Below are 27,260 nucleotides of genomic sequence, written 5' to 3'. Positions count from 1 at the left end.
CTGGTTTCTGTCCTATTGGTGGCAAATCATAATTTTAATGAAGATAAAATTTACTATCTGCCTAACAAAGTTTACTGTCTTGAAAAAGACAAGGACATGGAAGGGTTTAGAGGCCCACTGAACTCCTCCATTTGTAACTTCCTCTCTGTTGTTTCAAGTTTCAGTTTCAACATTAAGTTGAAAATATCATTTATGATGATCATTTATGCTTGCACTAACTAGTTGGATTTACCAGCATATTTTATCAGTTGCTCAGCCAAGTCTCTTTCATTCAGTTCTTCTCTTTGATTTTTTTTTTTCCTGTACTTTTAGCAATTTCTCAATGTGTATCTATAGGTGAGTAAAACCTTTGTCTTTGATCGCTGAAAATATCTATATTTTGCCCTTGAATTCTGTTTTCATCTGGTTTCTTTGATTCCAGTATTGGTTCACAGCCTTAAAATACCAGCAGAAGCATTCACTTTTGGCTCCACTCACCACTATGAAGTCCTGTTGTTCCGTTACATTTTTAGTTCACAGAAATGCTTACCTTCTTTTGAGCACAGCTGTCCCATTCTTTATCAAGTATAATAATGATGAGTGAACATCTTCAAAGCTACCAAAAAGAAATGTCATGCTGTCTTTCATTTTTAATCTCTCATTACTGCTGATGAAGCCAAGTAGAGGGTATAAAATCACAAAACTGTCCTTAACCAGACATCAGTGTCTTACTAGCTTTTATATATACATATATACCTTTAAAAAAGGAAAGGAAAAAAATCAACTTCCTAGCCTGGTGTTTCAGTTTATAAATGAACTTAATACAATCAGTCTCTTTCTGGGGGATTTTGTGCTTGGTTTCGGTTGTGCCCTAGTATAAATGAAGTACATGTACCTGTGTATATATCTTTGTACATTTATGTTAACATTTCTGTATGATAAACTCCCATTTATTGAATCGTGGGGTGAACGTTATGTTCATTAAAATCTTGTGACCGCCTTTTGTATTATGACCTTTCTCTTGCCTTAAAGTTAGTTAGCTTAAGGGCACACGGGGCTTCCCAGGTGTCTCCGTGGTAAAGAATCCACCTGTCAGTGCAAGAGACAAAGACGTGGGATTGATCCCTGGGTCGGGAAGATCCCCTGGAGGGGGGCATGGCAACCCACTCTAGTATTCTTGCCTGAAGGATTCCATGGGTGGAGGAGCTTGGTGGGCTACAGTCCATGGGGTCGCAAAGAGTCAAACACAACTGAATCAACTAAGCACACACACAAGGACACACACTTTTTCTTGATATGGATCGTAATCCACTATTTCCCTAATGTGTGGTTTTAGGCAGATCTCTTAATTTCCCTAATCCCTAGTTTCCTTGTCTGTGAAAACAGGACTCACATATCTCATAGGGTGGCTGTAAGAATGAAGTAAGATAGTGTTGTATCTAACCACAAATCACTGTTTGCTAAAACACTGACATAAGCAAAAACAACCTGCAGATTGCTGAGACCTGTAGAGGTTTTCAAAAACACTGGTGCGATGCATGGATGGAATGGGGGGTATATGTAAATCTCTGTACCTTCTGCACAATTTTGCTGTGACTGAAAACTACTCTAAAAAATATAGTCCACTGAAAAATGAGAAAGAAAAAGAGACAGTGCTGGTGCCTAGGGGTCACCCACTGGAAATTCTGATTCGATAAATGGGAGGTGAGACCGAGCCTCAGTACCTTTAAATCTCCTTGGATAAATCTGATGCACATCTATCCTGGAAAAGCCTGCAGGCTAAGTATTTTAAAAGTGAAAGTAAAAAAATCTCTTGGAGTTCATGGTGGTGGCTTTCCCTCGCCCCTGTGGGCTTGCTCCAGATTCAAATGGCTGTCCTCCACAGTCATTTTAGTGCAAAGACAACTTCTTCATCCTCCTGAGGCTTTATAACCCCCACTGCCTGCTGCTAAGGACTGTGGTCTTCTAACTAACCCACCACAAAGACACACAATCAGTTCCCTACATACGAACGATTCCATTCTGACAGCACACTGGTGAGTCCAGTTTGTTCCTAAGTCCAGCAAAGTTAACCTTGGTAAGCAGTGATGGCTCAGATGGTAAAGAAGTCACTTGCAATGCAGGAAACATGGGTTCAACCCCTGGGTTAGGAAGATCCTCTGGAGAAGGAAATGGCAACCCTGAAAATTTTTCTTGCCTGGAAAATTCTGTGGACAGAGGAGCCTGGTGGGCTACAGTCCATGGTGTCCCAAAGAGTCAGACATGACTGAGCAAATAACACTTTTCACCCAACTAACACAATTTGCCATATAGTGCTATAATAGGTTTATAACTGTAACTGTGCTATAATGTTAATAATATATACAAAACACAAACACAAAAATTTCAGAAAGCATTTTTATTTATTTATTTTCCCACCCTTGCTTTCTCCCACAGAGTCTAAAAACTGTTCTATACATCTGTGTCTCTTTTGCTGTCTCGCATATAGGATTGTCATTACCATCTTCCTAAATTCCATATATATGCATTAGTATACTATATGGTTTTTCTTTCTGGCTTACTTCACCCAGTTTCATCCACCTCATTAGAACTGACTCAAATGTATTCTTTTTAATGGCTGAGTAATACTCCATTGTGTATATGTACCACAGCTTGCTTATCCATTCATCTGCTAATGGGCATCTAGGTTGCTTCCGTGTCCTGGCTATTATAAACAGTGCTGCAATGAACATTGGGATACACGTGTCTCTTTCAATTCTGGTTTGCTCGGTGTGTATGCCCAGCAGTGGGCATACTGGGTCATATGGCAGTTCTATTCCCAGAAGAAAACATTTTTAATCTTATAGTACAGTAATATCAGCTATATTACTGCTGCTTTTACACCTCCTTCAGGACATTCTGGGTTCAAAATGAAGATATTGTATTACTGTACTCTATACAGTGCGTGTGTGCGTGCTTAGTTGCTCGGTCATGTCTGACTCTTTTGTGACCCCATGGACTGTAGCCCTCCAGGCTTCTCTGTCCATAGGGTTTCCCAGGCAAGAATACTGGAGTGGGTTATCATTTCATCATCCGAGGAATCTTCCCCTACCCAGGGACTGAACCTGTATCTCCTGCACTGGCAGGCTGATTCATTACCACTGAGCCACCTGGAAAACCCGCTGTACATAGTACTGTATAATAAAGTACACAAAAGCACAACCACTTGTAGAGGATGCGCACACTTGATAATTCAGACATGTGAGCTAACTTTTGTGTTTGGACATACGAATGCATGTTCGCACCTTTGAAAGTTCGCAACTTGAAGGTTCATATGTAGGAGACTTCCTGTATTTGTTCATTTGCCTGGCAAATCAATGGTTCTATTTTACAGGATGTTCATTCATTCCACAAATGTTAATTGAGCAATCTATGGCCAGGCATTGTTAGGAAAACATCAGTGAACAAAGGAGGTTGAATTCCTCCCCTTTAGAGAGCTCAGAGCCTATGGGAGATGCAAACCTGCAGTGGCTGGAGGGAGGGAGGGCTCTGATGGAGAAGACAGGAGACTCCCTGGCACAAGTGACTTCTCAGCTGAAACCCGAGAGGAGCAAGAGTTATCCCGATGAGGAGGAGGGAAGAGTGTTCAAGGCAATGGTGATGCCATAGTGAAGACTGGGCTTGCCACATTTGACATTCAAGACACTGGATTATTGGATAGAAAGGAGGCCGAAAGGCAGTTTAAAAGGCAAATCTTTTTAAAACCAAATGTTTGGTGTTTTACAAACCAGCGTTTTCAATTAATAGAAAGATGGTTAGGGAGTTTGGGATGGACATGTATACACTGTTGTATGTAAAATGAATAACCAGCAAGATCCTATTATATAGCACAGGGAACTCTGCTCAGTGTTGTGTGGCAGCCTGGATGGGAGAGGAGTTTGGTGGAGAACGGACACGTGTATATGCATGGCTGAGTCTCTCTGCTGTCCACCTGAAGCTATCACAGCATTGTTAACCGGCTATTGATCAGTCACTAAGTCGTGTCTGACTCTGCGACCCTGTGGACTGCAGCACGCCCGGCTTTCCTGTCCTTCACTGTCTTCCGGAGTTTGCTCAAATTCATGCCCATTGAGTCGATGATGCTCTCTAATCATTTCATCCTCTGCCGCCCCTTCTCCTTTCCCTGCATCAGGGTCTTTTCCAGTGAGTCAGTTCTTCGCATCAGGTGGCCAAAGTACTGGAGCTTCAGCTTCAGCATCAGTCCTTCCAAAGAATATTCAAGGTTGATTTCCTTTGGTATTAACTGGTTTGATCTCCTTGCTGTCCAAAGGACTCTCAAGAGTCTTCTGCAGCACCACTGTTCGAAAGCATCAATTCTTTAGCATTCAGCCTTCTTTATGGCCCAACTCTCACATGCATACATGATCATTCGAAAAACCATTGCTTTGACTGGATGGATCTTTGTTGGCAAAGTAACGTCTCTGTTTTTTTAATACTCTGTCTAGGTTTGTCATAGCTTTCCTTACAAGGAGCAAGGATCTTTTAATTTCATGACTCCACAGTCATGGTTCACAGTGATTTTGGAGCACAAGAAAAGAAAATTCATCACTGCTTCCATTTTTCCCCCATCTATTAACATGAAATGATGGGACTGGATGCCATGATCTTGAGTTGTTTGAGTGTTGAGTTTTAAGCCAGCTCTCTCCTCTTTCACCCTCATCAGGAGGCTCTTTAGTTCCTCTTCAGTTTCTGCCATCAGAGTGTTATCACCTGCATATCTGAGGTTGTTGGTATTTCTTCCAGCTATATGCCAATATAAAATAAAATATTTAAAATAAAAAAGTCTGCTTTCAATCCTAAAAGCACTGAAACACTTGACAGGCTTTCCGCAAAGGCATTACCATGATGAGATTTTCTTTGGTGGATGGCTTCTGGTTAAGAACCTGGCTGAGTGGCTGCTAGAGGGGTTCAATGGTGGCTGATGCTGACTGCATCCAGGGTAGTGGCCATAAACAGAGAGAGAAACCAGGGGCGGGGCAGTGGTGGTGTGTCTACTGTGAGTTTGCCTGGAGGTGCCCATGGCATGGGACTGTGTAGGCAGCTGGTTATCAAGGTCCAAAGCTCAGAAGAGAGATCTGAGTTGGTAATAATTTAGGGAGGTTCTTTTGTATTGTTTGCAGCACTGAACAAAAAGACGGCATAAAAGTTTTTGGGTTTTTTTTTTTTTTTCCATTCAATTCTAAGCAAACATCTTAGAGCTACAACGCCTACTTGACTGATGGTCCAGGTACACGTGAGTAAATAAGATTTGGCTCCAGATAGCAATTACTCCAGGCACCTCTTCCTTTCATCTCCTGAGACACAAAGTAATTGTAAACATCAATCTAGACACCACAGACTCAGCAAGGGAAAAAAGTTCACTTTTTCCCTGTGGGGAAAGACTTGAGTTATTTTCCCTTTGTGTTCACTGCAGGTGTGTGTGTTGTGTGACTTGCCGAGCCGTCCTCATCAGCTTTGTTTGTAAGAAATAGACATGATCCTATCTGTGTTGTTTGTGTTGAAAGTCTCTCCAACCTTGAAAGGCATATTAATGTTTAATGAACTAAAACAGACTTTTCTGTAGTCAATGCCTTGATCTGTGCCCTTTAGAAGTGTTAAGACCACAAAGGATACAGAGAGTAAAGTTTGGCTTCCCCTAATTTCACACTGTGTCATGTGGCCAATTTAAAACTTTCCTTGTGGTGCTCACACGCTATTTGGATATAACTTATCTTTTGTCTCCAGAGGGAATAAACATGCGTTCTGCCGAGTTTTCAGTGGATGATGGAGTGGTGAAGAATGACGGTTTTGTGGCATTTTGTGGGTGTGTGCTGTGGCATACACGACTTTAATTGATCGTTCTCTCATTCCGGGTAGTAATATCAGCTGCTGACTTTTCTCTGCTAAGACTGTAAACTTACAAGACACAGCGTGTATTTAAGATCTGACTCTAGGGACTTTCCCAGTGGTCCAGTGGTTAAGACTCTGCTTCCAATGCAGGGGGCATGGATTCAATCCCTGGTTGGGGAACTAAGATCCGTACCATAGGGCATGACCAAAACAAATTTTTTTTGTTCACAAAATTAAATGGGTCTTTTTTTCTGATTTGCTTGAAGTTGTAATGTGAGTATTTATAAAACTAATAGACAAAGGTCTACAGTTTACTTAACTTTTTAGAGAAACCAAGTGCCCATATAGAAACAAACAAGCACTAACCAAAAATAGGTGAGTTAAAATTTTATTTATAAATTATAATAATTTGCAAGAACAAGCAATTTTTTTGGATTTTGCCCAGATGTCTTTCAGCTGTTGACAGTTTTCAGGCATCTATTCTTTCTTCCTTTCACTTGATTATAATCTGTGTATTAAAATGTCCAGTAACCTCTTGCCAGTTATTTTGAGTGATTATTTATAGCTCAACTCATTGCTTGAGAATGTTTAAGTCCTTCATATTACCTGAGATTCTGTCCAAATGATGACAATTATAAATAGTATTTAAGTTTTAGAGACGGATGATGAGGTATTGAGAAATTGAAACAAGGCAGTTAACAAGAGTTATTTCTCTTCTAAAAATATTCAATTGTGTTTTAATTTCATTATAGTCACTTTATACTTTAATCACAAAGATTTCAAATTGATTAGTAGACCGATTTTCCAGTCATCATGAGTAGAGCACAGAGGAAGAGAAATTACGTAAATAACTCAAATCCATAGATATGCCAAAGTCCATCTTAAGGAAAGAAATCTTTCTTAATGCCTTCTATTACCTGCGGTAGTAAAGTTGAGAGATTGAGGATTAAAATCCTCCTTCCATCTTCCCTCTTTCTTTCTGCTGGCGGTAACTACATACTACACAATGGCGATATGATAGTGTTTGCATTATTCCCATAAAACTTACTATGTATTGTTACATGCACCGTTACCTCCCACCTGTCTCTCTTTTCTTCTTCTCTCTTGTTTTCTCTCTCTCTCTCACACACACAAAGAACATAGGTCAGACACATAATAAATGCCCTACATATGGTACCTGTTATCATTACTCTTCATTCTTAACAGCAATTAGGATTAAAATTTTTCAGAGTACTATGTAAAACATTTTTTCTTATTGAAATGCACATTGAGCGATACCATAAAAACACGTGATCTACAGTTGACAGAGTGAGTCTGAACACACACAGGCAGAACAAAGCTTTGGCTCTGTGGAGCCCGTGTGGTGATTAATGATCACCTTCCCTCACACGATTTTATTCTGTTCCACCTCTAGTATGTGTCTGGGAGGCATAGAGAGACAGGACAGGAGGGATCATTCTTAAATAGGAGGTCTTCCTTACTGCACTTCCCAGATCTCCCCCATAACTCTAATCTGCACAATGATGTGGTTTGTCAGGAATGTAAAGAGACTTAGATTATTTGCTGGATGCCAGTGATCAGGCCTCTGCCATGATTATGTTAATAAAAGCCTTTTAAAAGACATACAGATGTGCTTGGTGCAGCTGTCTGGTCCAAGTAAGCATTTTCAGGGTTCTGTCTTCACCTTTGCCCCCTACTCAGGTGTGAGAAATGTAAGGAATTTATTGGCTTGTAGTTGAGGTCCACCTTAGCTGAGGTGAATAAGATTAACACCTTCATCCACACACATCCCCTGACATGCCCAGGCACCCTCCAGGTCTAAAGGATGAGAAGCCAGTGAAAGTATGCTACGGGCAGATTTATTGTTTCGTGAACCAAAGCGTGCAGGCAAAATGTCCAAGGTTGGTTGTGTATTATTCAAGAGTCTAAGGAGCTCTATGCTTTTTTTTTTTATACACCCCTTAGGAAGAAACAAAGAAAACACCAATTTCAATGAAGATGATTTAATTTGTGGACAGGAAAATAAAGAACCTTTACTCCACTTGAGCAGTGCCCCAAACTGGCTTTCCTGTGTGGCTGTGAGCCACGATTGTAGAGTTTTGTCTGATTTTTGTGTTTGGTAATTCAATTAGACGCTCTGAAATGGGATAGTCATTTCCTGAATGGCCCTGCCTTTTAGGAAACACTGATGTGAGTGTGAGTTGTGTGACCTTTTAGACTTAGTCCTTTGGAGTCTTGTAAAAGCAAACACAGATAACTAAAATGTCTTGAGCCAAAGGCTGTTTGCCTTATTATGTGAATGTATGCAATTAATTTATCTTTTCTAATGGTTGCTTATAAAGTAAGCTCACAGTGGGTAAAGTATGTGCTTTATATGCTATTTCTGCCTTTTCCCATGAGCCTATAAATATTTCAGAATAAGTCTGGGGATTTTTTAAAGTAAGCTCACAAATCATCTCTCTACTTTCTTCATTAGTCAGCTAACTGCAGTCCCTCAGACTTACAGCTGTTTTGCAAGGTAAACTGCTAGTCACAAGGGGAATTCATCACCAGTACTGGAAAAAAATATAAAGTCTCCAATGTAAGTGTCTATTTTAATGACGTGAGTCACACAATTTTCATCCATGTTTAAGACAAATGTAAACTCCTTGGTATGAGATTATTTTTCTAGTGGAACCTCCGTTGGTATAGAGTTCCCTCAAAACCTTATCAGTTCAGTTCAGACATTCAATCGTGTCCGACTCTTTGCAAACCCATGAACTGCAGCACACCAGGCCTCCCTGTCCATCACCAACTCCCGGAGTTTACTCAAACTTATGTCCATTGAGTCGGTGATGCCATCCAACCATCTCATCCTCTGTCATCCCCTTCTCCTCCTGCCTTCAGTCTTTCCCAGCATCAAGGTCTTTTCCAATGAGTCAGTTCTTCATATCAGGTAGCCAAAGGATTGGAGTTTCAGCTTCAGAGTCAGTCCTTCCAATGAGTATTCAGGACTGATTTCCTTTAAGATTGACAGGTTAAATCTCCTTGCTGTCCAAGGGACTCTCAAGAGTCTTCTCCAACACCACAGTTCAAGACATAAATTCTTCTGCACTCAGCTTTCTTTATATTCCAACTCTCACATCCATACATGACCACTGGAAAAACCATAGCCTTGACTAGATGGACCTTTGTTGGCAAAGTAATGTCTCTGCTTCTGAATATGCTATCTAGATTGGTCATAACTTTCCTCCCAAGGAGTAAGTGTCTTTTAATTTCATGGCTGCAATCACCATCTGCAGTGATTTTGGAGCCCCCAAAATAAAGTCAGCCACTGTTTCCCCATCTATTTCCCATGAAGTGATGGGACCAGATTCTATGATCTTAGTTTTCTGAATGTTAAGGTTTAAGCCAACTTTTTCACTCTCCTATTTCACCTTCATCAAGAGGCTCTTTAGTTCTTCTTCACTTTCTGCCGTGAGGGTGGTGTCATCTGCATATCTGAGGTTATTGAGATTTCTCCCGGCACTCTTGATTCCAGCTTGTGCTTCATCCAGCCCAGCATTTCTCATGATGTACTCTGCATGTAAGTTAAATGAGCAGGATGACAATATACAGCCTTGATGTACTCCTTTTCCTATTTGGAACCAGTCTGTTGTTCCATGTCCAGTTCTAACTGTTGCTTCCTGACCTGAATACAGGTTTCTTAAAGAAGCAGGTTAGGTGATCTGGTATTCCCAACTCTTTCAGAATTTTCCACAGTTTATTGTGATCCACACAGTCAAAGGCTTGGCATAGTTAATAAAGCAGAAATAGATGTTTTTCTGGAACTCTCTTGCTTTTTCCATGATCCAGCGGATGTTGGCAATTTGATTTCTGGTTCCTCTGCCTTTTCTAAAACCAGCTTGAACATCTGGAAGTTCATGGTTCATGGTTCTTGTATTGCTGAGACCCCAATTCAATTCCTGGGTCAGGAAGATCCTCTGGAGAAGGGACAGGCTACCCACTCCAGTATTCTTGGGCTTCCCTGGTGGCTCAGCAAGTAAAGAATCTGCCTGTAATGCGGGAGACCTGAGTTTGATCCCTGGGTTGGGAAGATGCCCTGGAGAAGGGAACACTTACCCACTTCAGTATTCTGGCCTGGAGAATTGCATGGACCATAAAGTCCATGGGTTCACAAAGAAACAGGGCTGAGCGACTTTCACTTTCATTGGACTAGAAGATGTCATTATGCAAATAGTCTCCAAAGTGATAACTCAGTAGGACACATGTTGACCAGTCGGGCCAAATTTATAAAATTTCAGTCTTATTTGTTTTGTTTCATTTTGTTGCTGTTTTACCAGCTAAACGTTTAGGAAATGCATTTAGGAACCATTCATAATTCCATGTACAGGGGATAAAGTAACTCATATGCCTCAAAATAAGAATGTTCCATTAGAGGAACTTCCCTGGCAGTCCAGTGGTTAAGACTCGGAGCTTCCACTGCAGGGGCCACTGATTCGACCCTTGGTCTGGGAATTAAGCTCCAGCAAGCTGCAAGACACAGCCAAAAAAAACCAAAAACAAACAATAAAAAAAGTTTCATTGGACACTTTACTGTGTGTATTTTTGTTTTTCAACAGAGACATTTTGATCTGAAGCCCTGTATAAGTCTAGACATTAAAGAGATGTCATCAGGACCTCCCTGGTGGTCCAGTGGCTAAGACGCGGTGCTCCCAAAGCAGAGGGCACTGGTTTGGTCCCTGGTCAGGGTTCTAGGACTCTCGTTCCGCATGGCATGGCCAAAATAAATTAATCAAATATAGAGGTGTTATCTTGCTAAAAGGAAATAATATGAGCTTATAAGGATGTCTATGAGATGAGGCTAACTGTTCTTTGTAATTACGTATGTAGAGTTTGATGTGGAAAAGCAAACGTCACAGAAGTGGTTTCTGTTTCCTGCTTCACAGAGCCCGTCGTCTACTTTGGAGACGTCAAGTACTCTGTGGATGAGAGTGCGGGCTCGGTGGAGGTGCGGGTGTGGAGGAGCGGCACTGACCTGTCCCAGGCTTCCAGTGTCACCGTGACATCGCAGAAAACAGACCCTCCCTCAGCCGATGGTGAGCAGTTTCCTGCAATGATTCTTTTTGATTATTCTACAATTTTCAACTTCTTATGACAAAATACCTTAAAGTCCAAATACTTCACTTCTGTTGAAGCAGTCTGATTGAATGTACTTTTTTCCTGACGTTATTGCTATGTAGTAGGTAAATTTACACTCTGTTTACTATTTTGAGAAAAGGCACCCTGGGGCCACAAATCGAAAGCTAAGTTATAAACATGTAAGTCAAGAACTCTAACTTTGAATGCCTTTTTTTGCCCTAATGGGTTCTATCTATACTTGGCAAATCTACCATCGCTGAATCCTATGACGTCATCTGCACAACAGGAATAATCTTGCTGGCCACGCTTTCAGAATCTAGTGACATTTAAGTATCATGCAGTCTCTGGCTTAGCTCCCTCTTCATTTTAAACAAACATCCCCATAAGTACTTGAGCCCCAAAGATTTTTTCTACCTTTCATTATGCAATCTGTCCTAGTTGACATGTGCTTGCCTTTGATTCTGGAATCTACATGTGCAAAAAGTTGATCGTGAAACTTAGGACGAGCATAAGATATGAAATTTCCTTCTCTTTGTCTCATTTAAAGGACCAGTAAAGGACTTCCCTGGTGGCCCAGTGGCTAAGACTCCATGCTCCCAATGCAAGAGATCCAGTTATCAAACTGGTCAGGGAACTAGATCCCACGTGCTGAAACCGTGAGATCTGCAACTAAGACCCAATGCAGCCCAATAATAAATAAATGAAAATACTTCAAAAAAAAAATAACCAGTACTACAATTTACCTCTTTCTCATTCATACACACATGCACACATATGACACACATCACACGCTCATCACACAAAGCAAGCAGTGGCCATTCCATTTTAAAAGTCACCCTTACGTTTTCCCTTTTTAAATGTCGTAGAACCAGTAGAGTGCTTTGAATGTGGTCTGTGTCCAATAAACATTTGTTTCGCCAAATTAGTCATTTCTTTAGAGAAAATTCAAATCAAACAGACAGATGAGAATAAAGATGTAGAAGCAGAGGACAAGAAAAATACAAAAGGAAACACAATGAGATACAGAGATTTGTAAAAATAAATTAAAGACGTGTACTTAATTATAGTTGCATATTCAGAGGTAAATAGATACAAAATTAGAGTTAGAAGAGCATTAGATATGAAAACAAAGAGATAATACTGAACTGTCTCCCCTATTCCCAGTCTTCGTGAATGTCATGCCTAAAGATTAAGAGAAAGTTCTGTTTCTTAAATACTTTAGACATATATGAAGGTGTCAACATTAGTATGCACCCCACCGTCTGAAAAATAATACACTAAAAGCGAAATATGCCTTTGAGAATAAAAGATTGCTCTCTTTGCCAGGGATAGGAATGGGTGACGTGTGTTGGACAAAAACTTATATCTGAAATATGTTGCTTTAACCAGCAGGCAATCACACACCTAAATAAGATGTTCTGTAGTACCTTCTGAAAATAAAAAATGGTTTTTTAACTAAGGTTAACTATTCCATGTTTATATTTCATAACTTATTATGATCAAATACTTGATTGATATGCTGATTATATTTAGACCTTATTTTTATTAGCTCTAATTGAGAATTCAAAAATAGATAAACTACAAGACAGGAAGCTAAAATAACAGAAAAGTAAAATAACCTTAGACACAGATAAGACAGAGTTAGGAACCTGATCTTTGAGCTACCATCTCAGTAACCAATGTAAATGCTAATTTTTTACATTTCATTAAATATATTTCTCTGTAATGTTATGCTAGTCAATATATTTTTAAAAGAATTATAAACAAGTCTGTTGAATACATAGTTTGCATCTTGTAATTTTGTGTACATTTAGCCAGTCCCCAGATGAAAAAATCTTTTGTTCCCGTCACAGCCGGAACAGACTACGTGGGAATCAGCCGTAATTTAGATTTTGCACCTGGAGTCAACATGCAAACCGTTCGTGTTATCATTTTGGATGATCTCGGACAACCAATGCTGGAGGGTGTTGAGCAGTTTGAATTGGTTCTCCGAATGCCTATGAATGCAGCTCTTGGGGACCCCAGCAAAGCCATGGTGATCATAAATGATTCTGTCTCAGATTGTGAGTGTTTATTAACTGCTGACGACAGGTAAAAAGATAGGCTCGTGTTTACACAAATGTTAAGTAAAATGATAAACTAGGCTTTGTATGGATGTGAATTTGAACAAACCCCGGGAGATAGTGAAGGACAGGGGAGCCTGCGGCAGTCCACGGGGTCACAAAGAGTCAGACACGACTGAGCCACTGAATAACAGTGAGAGCCTTTTCGAAGGGATGTGGGGGAAGGATCCTTTCCAGCTCTCGGTTTGTAGATGGCCATGTTTTCTGGATGTGTCTTTACATCACTTTCTAGGTGTATCTGTGTTTAAATTTCCCCTTTTGTATAAGCGCGCCGGTCATATTGAATTAAGGCCCACGCTGATGCCCTCATTTTTCCTTCCTTAGTTCTGTAAAGACCCTGTCTCCACATAAAGTCATATTCTCAGGTATTGGGTGTTAGGACTTCACTCTATGAACGGGGGGCAGGGAGGGGGCTGTGGACGGACAGGTCATCCCATAGTAATACCTTAGCTGACAGTCTTTCTTTCTTCTCCTGATTGTTTTCTTATTGTTTTGATAGAATTAGACAGTCTCAGAAGAAAAACTTTTAGTCTTCCTTTCAAATTAAAATAAAAGTGAGATTGTTATCGTTACGTTGCTTGTGTGTCAAGAACTCCCTCCCACAGACGGGTGCAACTGCGTGAGATTGCACAAACCCTTGAGTATTAATGGTCTTTTCCCACTTCTCAACACTAGACACTTTCTGTTATCTCCTTACACACAGACAGTCCTGAAATTGCTCCTAATGATATGCCAAAAGCGAGGCTCTCTGACTCATCATCGAAAGGAAATTCTAAATAATCTTCTACTATGATGATCTTGATATTACTTGGAGGAATCTAACCTATTGTCAATGAGATCTATAGTTAATTGACCAGTATAGGTGTCACCTGTGTTTTCTATAAAGGCTTCCCTGGTGGCTCAGATGGTAAAGAATCTACCTGCAATGCAGGAGACCAGGGTTCAATCCCTGGGTCAGGAAGATCCCCTGGAGAAGGGAATGGCAACCCACTCCAGTATTCTTGCCTAGAGAATCCCATGGACAGAGAAGCCTGGTGGGCTACAGTCCATGGGGTCACAAAGAGTCAGACATGACTGAGCAACTAACACTTCTTGATGCCATTCCACATGTATTATGTAATATATATATTATAGTCATTGTCATCTTTTCCATTATGGTCTGGGTAACTATGCTTGTAATTATGTACACAATCTTTAATGTTTTTCATATGAAGAAATTCTGAAAGGCTCTTGATTAAGCAATATATATAGATGGTCATGGTTTAGTTGCTAAGTCATGTCCAACTCTTGCAAACCCATGGACTATAGCCCACCAGGCTTCTCTGTCCACTGGATTCTCCAGGCAAGAATAGTGGAGTGGGTTGCCATTTCCTTCTGCAGGGGATCTTCCCAACCCAGAAATTGAACCCAGGTCTCCTGCATTGCAGGCAGATTCTTTACTGACTGAGCTATGAGGGAAACCCAATGTATATAAATACAGATATCTTAAAGTCTCTGGTTCTATCTACTTTTTCCCATTTCATTGTATCTCCCTACTCCACAAAAGAGGCAAAGCAAAATGTCAAGGAAAAGGAAATCAGAGCTCTGGGTTAAGTGGTTAGCTCAAGCCCAAAATACTGGCCAGTAACCGAGCTGAGACTGGGATCCAGTTCTTCTTGTTGTTGTTCTGGTATTCTTCCCATTGAACCATCTTTTCTGGAAGTCCGTTTTCCTCAAATTTCTGTTCACTTTGATTCAGATATGTATGTTCTTGTGTTTTCTGCAGTACCTAAGATGCAGTTCAAAGAACGAGTATATACTGGCAATGAAAATGATGGGCAAATAGTCGCCATGATCCACCGGAGTGGGGATATCCAATATAGGTCTTCAGTGAGATGCTACACGCGGCAGGGCTCCGCACAGGTGATGATGGACTTTGAAGAACGCCCCAATACTGACATCTCCATCATCACATTCCTCCCTGGTACGTTTCAGCTTGAAGTTTTTGAGTCTGCAGAAACCAAGTTTTGGGTGTGAAGTATCTATTAAGGATACTTGATTCTACAAGTTCTAGACTCCCTCAAGCTTCTGACATGGTTTAATGTGCACTAGATGATAATAAAGTGAGGTTGATTTTAACAGGTTGAATGCATTTTCCTTTGGTCTCTGTGTCAGTGTATTGATTAGTTTCTAGTGATGTACTATATTGTTTGGGCTTCACTCATGGATCAGTGGTTAAGAACCCACCTGCCAGTGCAGGAGATACAAGTTGGATCCCTGGGTCAGGATGATCCCCCTGGAGGAGGAAATGGCAACCCACTCCAGTATTCTTGCCTGGAGAATCCCATGGACAGAGGAACCTGGCAGACTACAGTCCATGGGGTCGCAAAAGTGTCAGACGCTACTGAGCACACACGCTATACTGTTTATTCAAAACTTATTCAGCAGAAAATGGCATGTTCAGATTTTACAATAGTGGGAAAGACTGAGTGTTCAAATGACAGAAATGAAAAGAAATAGGTGTCACGTTTTACATACGGATTCAATGTCTTAAAATACTTGACTACTTTGATCCCATGTGTAAGAAACATGTGAAAGTGAAAGTCGTTCAGTCGTCTGACTCTTTGCCACCCCATGGACTATACAGTCCAGGAAACATGTACTGTGATCCATTTGACAATGACCAACTGGTACAAATTTGCTAAATTTGCATCCTGATCATAATGTTAGAAATTGGTACATGACATTGCCATTTACTCTTTTCCCCTTGTTTTCAGACATGAGTAACAAAACTTAAAGACAGAAGAAATTCCCTGTACAAATAGGAACCTGTCATTGCATACGTTCATTCAGCAGATAGTAACTGAAGGCCTTTTACATGCCAGACATTGCTGTTTGTGCTATTGATGCAGCAAGGGACAAAACAACATCCCTGCCCTCGTGGTGTTTACCTTCTAGCTGCAGAGGTATCCCTTATGGCTTAAGGGATGTGACTGACCTGCTTTAATGATTCTTGTTCCAGGGGAGATCGAAAAGCCTTGCATCCTGGGGCTGATGGATGACGTATTGTACGAGGAGATAGAGGAGCTCCGACTGGTTCTTGGCACCCCACAAAGCAACTCTCCTTTTGGAGCTGCAGTTGGGGAACAAAATGAAACTCTGATAAGGATCCGAGACGATGCTGATAGTAAGAAGCCGTGTCTTGTGCTCAGCTGTAAATTGGGAACTGAAATCCATCTGTGTTCAAGTTTTAGGTAGCTCAGAAAATGAGCCCCTCTTCCTGACTAGGCTTTTTAAGTGGTTGAGAAATAGGAAAAAGGGAACTTCCCCAGGCAGTCCAGTGGTTAAGTCTTCACCTTCCAATGCAGATGGTGCAGGTTCAAACCCTATTTGGAGAATCGAGATCCCACATGCTGTGTGGTGCAGCTAAACAAATAAAAAGAACTTCAAAAAAAATTGTTAAAAAGAAATAGGAAAAAGACTAAGAGAAATGGAGAATGCAGTAAGCCATTTAAACCATAAGCTGATACTGAAGAACATCGTTTATACGTAAATGCTGAGGCCAGAGCACTCATACCTGCTTGCCCCTCCTCCCGCCTTCAGTGCAGGTAGTCCTGGAACAACAGTTTCTTCCCTCCTCGCCCGCAGTCAGTGGCCCACTCATGTAAAAATTTTTGGCACACAGAGACAGCCCAGAGCACGCGATTTCTGGGGGCTGGTTAATTTCCAAGAAAGGAGCTGGGCCACGCATGCCCAGTTTCTCCTGACACACTCACCAGTTATACTGAATGAGGGGACAGAGGGAAGCCCAGCATATGATATAATGAAGCTCCTCCCACATGGAAAAGGGGCTTCCAGGAGGCACTAGTGGTAAAGAACCCATCTGCCAAAGCAGGAGATGCGGGTTCAATCCCTGGGTCAGGAAGATCCCCTGAAGATGAGCATAGCAACTCACTCCAGTATTCTTGCCTGGAATCCCATAGACGGAGGTGCCTGGCAGGCTGCAGTCCATAGGTTCCCAAAGAGTTGGATATGACTGAAATGACTTCACATGCACAAACATGGGGGGAGGGAACTGTCAGAAATGGAGGAAAAAGCATTCCCTTTACAAACTAATTTGCCCATGTTTCCTACTGTTTCAGAGACAATTATTAAATTTGGAGAGACCAAATTCAGCGTCAGTGAACCCAAAGAACCAGGACAGTCAGTGATTATAAAAATTCCAGTGATTCGCCAAGGAGACACTTCAAAAGTTTCCATCGTGAGAGTTCACACCAAGGATGGCTCGGCCACTTCTGGAGAGGACTATCACCCTGTGTCAGAAGGTATGGGGGCTCTCGGGGTGTGTCCAGATGAGTTGTGCTCACGCTGCGTTGGTGCTGGTATCCTTGAGAAAAAGAAGAGAAATATCCATTTACCTGAAATACAAATGCACATACTCCTTTAAGTTAACTTCCTTCAGAAAAACAAAGTCAATGGAATTTATTTCCAGGCATTTCCTTTTTGATTTACAGAGTATATGTCTTAGGATTTAAGGAAATTTTGAGTAAAGTTGCTGGATGTTTTGAGTCTACTTTCATTTTCAACAATCTTTACCTTCATTATGGTCATTTGATACTAAATAATAACTTTCCTGAAAATTCTGTTACATGGAAAATGTATGTCATAGCCGAGAAGACAGTCTTTTTTAGTTTATAGAATACCAACAATCCAAGACGTCAAGCTTGAAAATTTTGTGTTAATGGAAGGCAGTGAAAAGGGGAACAGATGACCAACTATAGAGACCATGACTTCTCTGGGCTTCAGGAGCTTGTCATAAATACATTTCAACCATCCCTTTTCTTCTTCAAACTTTTGGATCATTTCACCATTTATTTTTAGAAGTATAAAACAAATCCATTATTCTCTCTCTCTCTGGATTATTTACTGGCAAAATAGACATAAAATGATGTCCAAAATTAAGTTTATGAATTATCTGTAGTTAGTTGTCCTTATCCACTTTGTTTCTAGTTTTCTACCTGCCACAGCCAACAGTTTTTGGTGATCATAGACTACAGGCATTCATCTTGGTCTGCTAACTTCAGAACAGTTTAGAAAGTGACTAGTAGTTACTATCGGTCATTAACTGAGTTAATGAGACAGTAGGAAAAAATAGCATCTTCTACAAAGGAGCATGTATTTTCTTTGTATATATGGTAAAAGTTTGATGAACTGCTATAGAGCTTCAAAGTTATCCTCATATTATTTCCTATGTAAAGAATGATAATCTATTTGAAATAAATCACATAAAACTGAAGAGGAGAGGAAAAAACTGATCAGCTATGAAATTATAAAATCTGAAATAAGTATTTCTAACATAAGCATGTTTTACATGAAGGAAGCATCTTCTAAGTATGTACAATATGACCTTTAACATAAAATATTTTTCTTAGAAATAAAATAGTTCTTTTTGCTAAAACAAAAACAAAATCACATGTATATAGTAAATTGACAAATGAAGTCAGAGAAAACATAAAATGTTAAATCAACCTGTGTCTCTTTTGTCCTATAAATATTAGCATGCCATTTATAAATGTTTATAATAAAGATTTAATCTTTCCTGAAACATAACATCTTCTTATGGACCAAATTGTGGTCAGTCCTTTACAATAAACAAAAAATTAAACATAGAATAAAAATTGAAATGTCTGGGGACTTTTCTGTCAGTCCAGTGATTAAGACTACCTTCCAATGCAAGGAGTGCAGGTTCAGTCTCTGATCAAGGAGCTAAGATTCCACATGCCTTTTTGCCAAAAAACCAGTACATCACAGATGCAATATTATAACAAATTCAATAAAGATTTTTAAAATGTTCCACATAAAAAAAAACTTTTAAAAGTGACTAAAGCAGCAGATAAAGACTATAAAGTGATTGAAGAAAGAGCCATCATTTAGCACGTATATGTAAGAAGATAATTTAAGCATTTAAAATAAATACTTAAGTTTTCGACTTCTTAGAAACTGGGCTTGTATAATTCACAACACTGCAGCACTCAGATGCTTATAAGGCTAAGACAAGCAGTGAAAATGAGTAGATCAAGGAGGGTATGAGGGAAAGATGGAATAATGGAAATCTTCAACCAAAAAGTCCACTCCCTACTGAGCAAAACTTGTATGGTCATAGCCAGATGACAGTGTGCAGTCAGAAAAGTGCAAAAGATATGAAAAATCTGTATTTTCCTGTGAAATCCCCGGACATTGAAGGATTGGAAACTAACTTTCCATTGCAACATCACCACAGGTCAGGCCAAACAAATTGGTGACCCGGAAGTGATTCACTATTTTCACCCTCTGGAACAAGAAGCATAAACCCTCCAGGGGTGGGAGAAATATAAGACTGATGAACTCAAATTACAGGCTAAGGCCAATGTGAGAAATGGCTGTACCGAGAAACAGAACTAATTTGAAAGATGAGTCTGGCTTACTAACACAATTTTAAAGAAAGAAATCTTTTCCATAATTGATGGAAGTAGGCAAAGAAATATACATTAAAGACACATTTTCATCTGTTACATTTTAAAGGACTTCTTAATTTAGAAATATAATGATCAAATACTGCAGCATCTGTTATCTTCTCAGACTAGAATGATTATGCATTATAGTCTTTATTTTCTCTCCTGAACCAGTTTCTTAAAAGGCATTGTAAAGCCCACAAAGTTGTTTATCCAAGTTTGGTCAGCTGCTTATTCATGAGTTCAATAAAATCAATTAATTTTTAATATCTTGAGAATTTTAGATTAAATGATTAAAAAGGGATTATCATGATGGGTTTAATTTTCATAACAATGAAGGAATTATTTTTAGTGAGGAGGAACGGGGTGAGAGCAAAAACACCATTAACACTTTTGTTAATAAAATTTTCTGCATTTCTAAGATTAACATCAACAACCAAAAGAAGTCTTTTTAAAATATAATTTGACATGATGTTAAAAATTGCAACCGTTTTATGTCCAGCTTTTCTAGATACATACATAATGAAAATACTATTCACACTCAGTAATACCTGTGTGATCATATATTTGACACACATCCTATTGGTCTGGAAATTCTGGGAAATGAGAGGTGAGTTTGTCTGGTTGTTCCAGTATTAGGATTATGAATTGCCTATTCCATCACTCTGCATTTTTTCAAACTGTGGATCAAAAAAATCAATTTAGTAGCTTATGATTAGAGTTTTCTTCTGGATAAAATGGAATGGAAAAATATTAGCATGCAATGCATATAGTGAGAATAGATGATGTTTTAAAAACTTTATTCATTTTATTCACACCCACATGTGCACACAAACATATGTGAGTATCTTTTCATAGTCTAAGTATACCGGGCCACAATATAAAATGTATTTCTCATTGTGGGTCATTGTCAAAGGTTACCAGAAACTTCTCATATTCCTATGTAAAGGATTTAAACCTGTGATTTTGCATTTGTAGAAATTGAGTTTAAGGAGGGAGAAACCCAGCACATTGTGGAAATTGAAGTAATATTCGATGGCGTAAGAGAGATGAGAGAGGCCTTCACTGTCCACCTAAAACCTGATGAAAATATGATAGCAGAGACACAGGTAAGTAATCAGATATGGATATAAAGTCATGGCCAGCATTTTATCAGGGAAAATGCGTGTAACCATCCCAAGTATACAGCTAAGTCATGGACTTCAGACTTGTATAAAGAAGATGCACATAATCTCTTTTCACCTCCTAAATAAATGCTGCTTCCATTGGAAAACAAGAATGAAGAAATTCCTAAATTCCCTGGTGGTTCAATGAATAGGGCTGTATGCCTTTACTGCCAAGGACCTGCGTTCAATCCCTGGTCAGAGAACTAAGATCCCACAAGACAAGTGACACAGCCAAAAAAAAAAAAAAAAAAAGATTCCTGTCTCTTTCTTGAAAAATCATGTTCGTAGGAAGTCTCTGAGCCCACAGCAGACCAGTTTACCCTTCCCATTTCAGTCAATAATGATTGAATATGGGATTAACCTTTGTGCTTTGTAGTCTCAGCACAAAGATGAGGCTATTAGTTTCGTGCCACAGCTCATTAAAACACACGTTTTTAACCCATGAAATAATTTTCTAACCCTCAAAATTCCCACCTGTTCATCATAACTATTAACGTGATGTCCAGAGGCTCATAGACTCAAATGTTATGGTCCTAACAATTCTTTTCTGTTTTCATTTAATTTTATATTGTGTATCATCGACCAGATTTTCTTTAAGATAAACATAATTTCCATAGAATTTTGACCTTTAAACCTCAGTTTTAAAACTAAAGGATTTTTAAATCGTTATTTTATATTGGAGCATAGTTGATTAACAATGCTGTGTGAGTTCCACGTTTACAGCAAAGTGATTCAGTTGTGCATATTGGTGTATCTGTTCTTTTTCAAGTTCTTTACCCATTTAAGTTATTACAGAATATTGAGCAAAGTTCCCTGTGCTATACAGTAGGTCTTTATTGTTTATCTATTTTAAATATAGCAGTTTGCACATGTCAGCCCCAAACTCCCATTCTATCGCTCCCCACCACCCTTCCCCCCAGTAACCATAAATTCATTCTCTAAATCTGTGAATCTGTTTCTGTTTTGTAAATAGGTTCATTTGTATCATTTTTTTAAGATTTTGCATATAAGTGATATCGTAAGATTTATGAAACTGACCAATGTTTATATTATCTGTGCTTACATTTATTCTATTTCTTTTGTATATTAGTGATTTCACTATTAGTATGAGATATTTTTCCCTTAAGTACAGGTATTTTTAATATTTTATAATTTTTGCTACTTGACTTTTTTTTCAAGTCATAGTTAAAATTCAAGAAGTAGGAACAGCAAATCTTTTTCAAATATAAGTCTTGATCACCTAAGAAATGAGTCTTCAATTTTTATGGAGCATTGTATTAACCTCTCCTGAGTAAGAGGAACAGAGATTCACTCAAATGACTTTAAGTGATCAAAGCCTCTTTTAAGAGGACACTGGTAAGTATAGGCTTAGAAACTGTGAGGTGTCATCAGATATTGGAAGATGGTTCAGGAGCTAAGGCAAATTTATCAGCAAGGCGTTCTTATCATCCTACCAGCAGCAGATATTCACAGGACCCTCTTCTGTCTGCGGCTCAGCTTCTTCCTCTGCCTTTGTTTCACACTGTGCTTCTGCTCGTCTAAAGCTTCACTTTGCACTGCCATCCACTTCAGCGGGATCCACAATATCACGTGATCCCTAGAATCTACCTTCTCCCAGGGTGTCTTCCAGCTTTCCTCCCACTATTAATTAATTGACTTTGTCATCAACTTCCACTTTACAACCCCAATACTTTAAACCAAGTTAGATTTAGCTAGTATCATTACCATTTGGAGAAAAAATTACAACCACATACTTTGTGGACCACTGGCCAACAGACTGCCCTGGGCTCAGGTTCCCTCCCTTGTACACACTAGGGTCATTAGAAACAAACCACATAGGGCCTGTCACACTGCAGGGTCTCTGGGTGTGACAGTTGCTATTATATTGAAACCATGTACTTGCCAAGTATTGTACTGTTCTGCACAGTAGAAGCATCAGGAGTCTGATATTTCAATAATCATGGATAACTATCTTTTCCTTCAAGGCGACCAAAGCCATTGTGTATATAGAAGAAACAAACAGCGTGGCCGATGCCACTTTTCCTTCTGTCCCTCAAGTTGTGTCCTTGCTGATGTACGATGACCCTTCCAGGGCCAAAGAGAGTGCTGGGCCTGTGTCTGGTTATCCTGTCGTCTGTATCACAGTGAGTAGGAAATGGAGGAAAATTGTAAAATAGTTATGAACATTAACCAAGGTCGCATGGGCTTTGCCATGATGAGATAAAAGTGGGAAAATGCTGCAGGATTTACTCTTTGGTCTTTGGAGAGGAAAATATTACTCAAGTGAAGCTCCTGTTGTTCTCCCTTCATCCAACAAAGGTTTACTCACTGATGTGCCCATAGTGTGTATCTCATATTATCTCAGCATCTGTCACTGAGAGAAAAATAAGTAAGATATAAACTTTGTGCTCGAGGAATTTAAAAAATAAGGAAGAGGAGAATAAGAATCGTCACTCTACTCTAAGGCACAATGAGCATTATCATGATGGAAACCAGGAAATAGAACAGCAGCTCCACCTGTGAGGGAAGGTTTGGGATGGTCTGATGGGGTGTCACTAGTTTGAGTCACATAAGGAAACATCATTCCAGAATAAAGTGGTGGCATTGCAAATGGCATATTATCGTTACTTTTTTTTAGGTACCCTCTCTTTGCTATAAATTTTAAGCACCTTATGAGCAAATATTAGGACACATTTACTTATTTTATATTGCTTTACAATGTTGTGTTAGTTTCTGCTGTACAACAAAGTGACTCAGCTATACGTCTGTATACATATATCTCCTCTCTCTCGTGCCTCCCTCCCACCTCTCTAAGTCATCACAGAGCACTGAGCTGAGCTCCCTGCACTCTAGAGCAGCTTCCCACTAGCTATCTATTTTATACATGGTAGTGTATGTACTGGGCTTCCCTGGTGGCTGAGACAGTAAAGAATTTGCCTGCAATGCAGGAGATATGGGTTTGATCCCTGGATTGGGAAGATGCCCTGGAGAAGGAAATGGAAACCCACTCCAGTATTCTTACCTAGAGAATCCCATAGACAGAGGAGCCTGGTGGGCTACAGGCCACAGGGTCACAAAGAGTCAGACACGACTGAGCGACTAACACACGCAGTGTATGTGTATCAATGCTACTCTCCCAATTCATCCAACCCTTCCTTCCTCTACTTATTTTTATATCGCAATATCCCTGGTATAATGACCTATATATAATAGGTATACAGTAAGTGTGTGTTGGATTATCAAGGCAAGAAATGATTATGTGGTACAAGTAATAGAAGTCTTGAAATATATTAAGGAACGTGGACTTCATTTGTTGGGTAGGAGGGAGCTCTTGGGAGAAGGCAGTGGCACCCCACTCCAGTACTCTTGCCTGGAAAATCCCATGGACGGAGGAGCCTGGTAGGCTGCAGTCCATGGGTCGCACAGAGTCGGACACGACTGAGCGACTTAGCAGCAGCAGCAGCAGCAGGGAGCTCTTGCCCAGAAGAACGACATGAGCAGAGGGGTTGTATTGAAGTGTTACCATGGCAGCAATGGTCCCCTGACTAGAAAGCCTCTGAATTAGACAGAAAGGTGATGCTGGGAATGGGAAGAAGGGACCAACTTACTAGACAGTGCACAGAAAGAGTCAACCAAGTTCACTGACCCACTGGACATGGGGGACAAACTAAAAAGGGGAAAGTGAGGGAGAGAAAGAACAGGGATGATCCGACAACTCGAAGGATGCGAGAGATGATGAAATGAGTGTCACTTTTACTCAAGTTATCAAGTTAAAGGTGGAAAAGCCCCATAAGCTGTTTGAAATGCAAGATCAGAGTTCCTGAAAGCTTGAAAGTTGCGTGAATAGCATTGTTGACTTGGGGGGAAAAAAAGTAGCACCAAAGATACTAAAGAAGAGAGAATTTAAGAGGAATAATTTCCACCTTGTTCTATCCTGTGGCCCTAACACAGTTATTTGTTTCCCATAGGCTTGCAACCCTAAATATTCAGACTACGAAAAAACAGGCTCTATTTGTGCAAGTGAGAACATCAATGATACTTTGACCCGGTACCGATGGCTGATCAGCGCCCCCGCCGGCCCCGACGGCGTGACCAGCCCCATGAGAGAAGTGGACTTTGACACCTTTTTCACTTCGTCCAAGATGATCACTTTAGACTCCATATACTTCCAGCCTGGCTCCAGAGTGCAGTGTGCAGCTCGGGCTGTGAATGCTGACGGCAGTGAAGGCTTGGAGCTGATGAGTCCTATTGTGACCATCGGCAGAGATGAAGGTAGTACATGGCAGTCTTCACATCATGTTCGCTGGAATACTGAGGAATGTTATATATGTCTAATTTCTAGTTATTCATTCCTCCAAATGCCCCATGTATTCTGTGATACATTGATAATTTTAAATGATAAAGTGAAAGTGTTAGTCACTCAGTTGTGTCCGACTCTTTGCAACCCTATGGACTGTAGCCCACTAGGTTCCTCTGTCCATGGGATTTTCCAAGCAAGAATACTAGAGCGGGTTACCATTCCCTTCTCCAGGGGATCTTCCCAACCCAGGAATCGAACCCTGGTTTCCTGAATTGCAGGAGGATTCTTTACCATCTGAGCCATTGCTGCTTTTAAAATGATAGGTATTTTAAAATGATAATCTATCTTCACAAAAATAGTCATTAGAAAACAAATATATACTCATTGTTCATTTTTCAATCACTGCACAAATGTCACAATTTTGCTGGAATATGAAAAATAAGGCAGGATTCCTGCCCTCCCAGAGTTCACACTCAGGTTGAAGACAGACACATTTTAGTCTGGCCAGGGCACAGAAATGCAAAAGTCATCGTGATGAGTTCTAATCTGAATGGATCGCGAAAGGTTTCATCAAAGAGGAGATGCTTAAGCTGAATCTTGAAAACAGGAGTGGGGGAAAGGCATGAGCAATGACTCATAGACGCATGAGGAAACCTAGAGTATTCTGGCAACTGCAAGCAGAGAAATAAGGCAGCATGTTGGGGAGAGGAGGGGCGATCAGATGAAGCAGATGGTACACGCGGGTCGGATCAGGGCAGGGTGGCTCATGTGAAGGTGTGAAGCCAGGGCACTCCCAGCTGGTTGTTGGATGAGCAGGAGCTTGCTGGGGCAGGAGGGGAAGGACAGTCCAAGAACAGAGGTATGTAAGAGTGTCTGTTATTACAAGGGAGGTAATAAGGGAAGTACATACTGTAAGAAATCATATAAAGAGAGAAAACTATATATTTTGGTCTCTTTAAGATTCTCTGATTCTAGTTTTCATTTCTAAAATGAGTACATTTTTAACATATTTTATTATAAATAATGTATATTTTATGACTAGTCAAGTATTTAATTCTAGGATAACAATCTCATTCATTTAGTTAAGCCACAGTTACTTTTTCCCTGTTGTTTCTCAGTCATTTTTACTATGTTTGTTTCTATTAAAATGATCTTGTGAATTGGACTGTAACTGATGATGAGGCAGGACTGGAGCCCAGACACCGTGGAGGTGGGAAATAGATGTAGCTGAAGACAGCATTGAAAAGTCAGGAAATCCACTTTATAAACTAACCCTCTACTTTGCAGAATTTTTAACCTAGAGTTTTAAAATAACTCTTTTTATAAGATTCTATTTCTAAAAATTCCATTTGTATACAATTCTTCAGAAGTATGTTTGTTGCAGCAAGAAAGGTTATATGGACCATCTCCCACCCTTATATATTCAGGGTCAATATATATTGATAAACTGTGTAGTAAACATGTTCTTTTATCAGGATTAAAATGTATGATTTTCAAGTTTCTTTTAAAACCGAAGTATTGTGTTGGTGCCAAAAAAATTAAACAATGACTTAAAATGAATCACCCTTAATTAATAAAACAGACATGCCTGATGCTAGGGCCTGATTCTGATTTTGTTGACATTCTCATAAATACCTTTTGAACTGTAGTGTTGGAAAAGACTCTTGAGAGTCCCTTGGACTGCAAGGAGATCAAACCAGTTAACCCTAAAGGAAATCAACCTTGAATATTCATTGGAAGGACTGGTGCTGAAGCTGAAGCTCCAATACTTTGGTCACATGATGCAAAGAGCCGACTCACTGGAAAAGAATCTGATGCTAGGAAAGATTGAGTGCAGAAGGAGAAGGGGACGACAGAGGATGAGATGGTTGGATGGCATCACTGACTCGATGGACATGAGTTTGAGTAAGCTCCAGGAGATGGTGATGGACAGGGACGCCTTGCGTGCTGCAGTCCATGGGGTTGCAAAGTGTCAGACACAACTGAGCGACTGAACAACAATACCTGTATATTTCCTTTGTTTTCTCCAAACAGAAATTATATATTGCCTAATTCTCTAATGATATTAAAATGAAGACATTACTGTCCTCTTAAAGCAAACATGGAGTAAGATTTTCATGTCAAAATTCTTGATAGATAGAAAATAAATTATAGTTTATAATACACATACTGTAAGAAATCCCATATATAGTGAGAACTATATATTTTGCTAGTTCTAAGATTCCCTGACTCT

General features: G+C 39.8%; 1 protein-coding gene across 1 annotated transcript in view; it reads left to right on the top strand.

Annotated features, from left to right (window-relative positions):
* The window catches only part of FREM2 (FRAS1 related extracellular matrix 2), a 156,173-nt gene that overhangs the window by 105,095 nt on the left and 23,818 nt on the right, over nucleotides 1-27,260 (top strand). The window contains exons 7-14 of the mRNA XM_068984595.1: nucleotides 10,776-10,925; nucleotides 12,822-13,031; nucleotides 14,857-15,054; nucleotides 16,093-16,257; nucleotides 17,213-17,395; nucleotides 20,540-20,670; nucleotides 22,713-22,871; nucleotides 24,696-24,999. Coding sequence (XP_068840696.1) covers nucleotides 10,776-10,925; nucleotides 12,822-13,031; nucleotides 14,857-15,054; nucleotides 16,093-16,257; nucleotides 17,213-17,395; nucleotides 20,540-20,670; nucleotides 22,713-22,871; nucleotides 24,696-24,999 — 1,500 coding nt within the window. The remainder of the gene's footprint in view (nucleotides 1-10,775; nucleotides 10,926-12,821; nucleotides 13,032-14,856; nucleotides 15,055-16,092; nucleotides 16,258-17,212; nucleotides 17,396-20,539; nucleotides 20,671-22,712; nucleotides 22,872-24,695; nucleotides 25,000-27,260) is intronic.

Source organism: Capricornis sumatraensis, chromosome 12 (genome assembly GCF_032405125.1).
Source record: "Capricornis sumatraensis isolate serow.1 chromosome 12, serow.2, whole genome shotgun sequence".
Lineage (NCBI taxonomy): Eukaryota > Metazoa > Chordata > Mammalia > Artiodactyla > Bovidae > Capricornis > Capricornis sumatraensis.
This window is presented reverse-complemented; position numbering and strand designations above follow the sequence as displayed.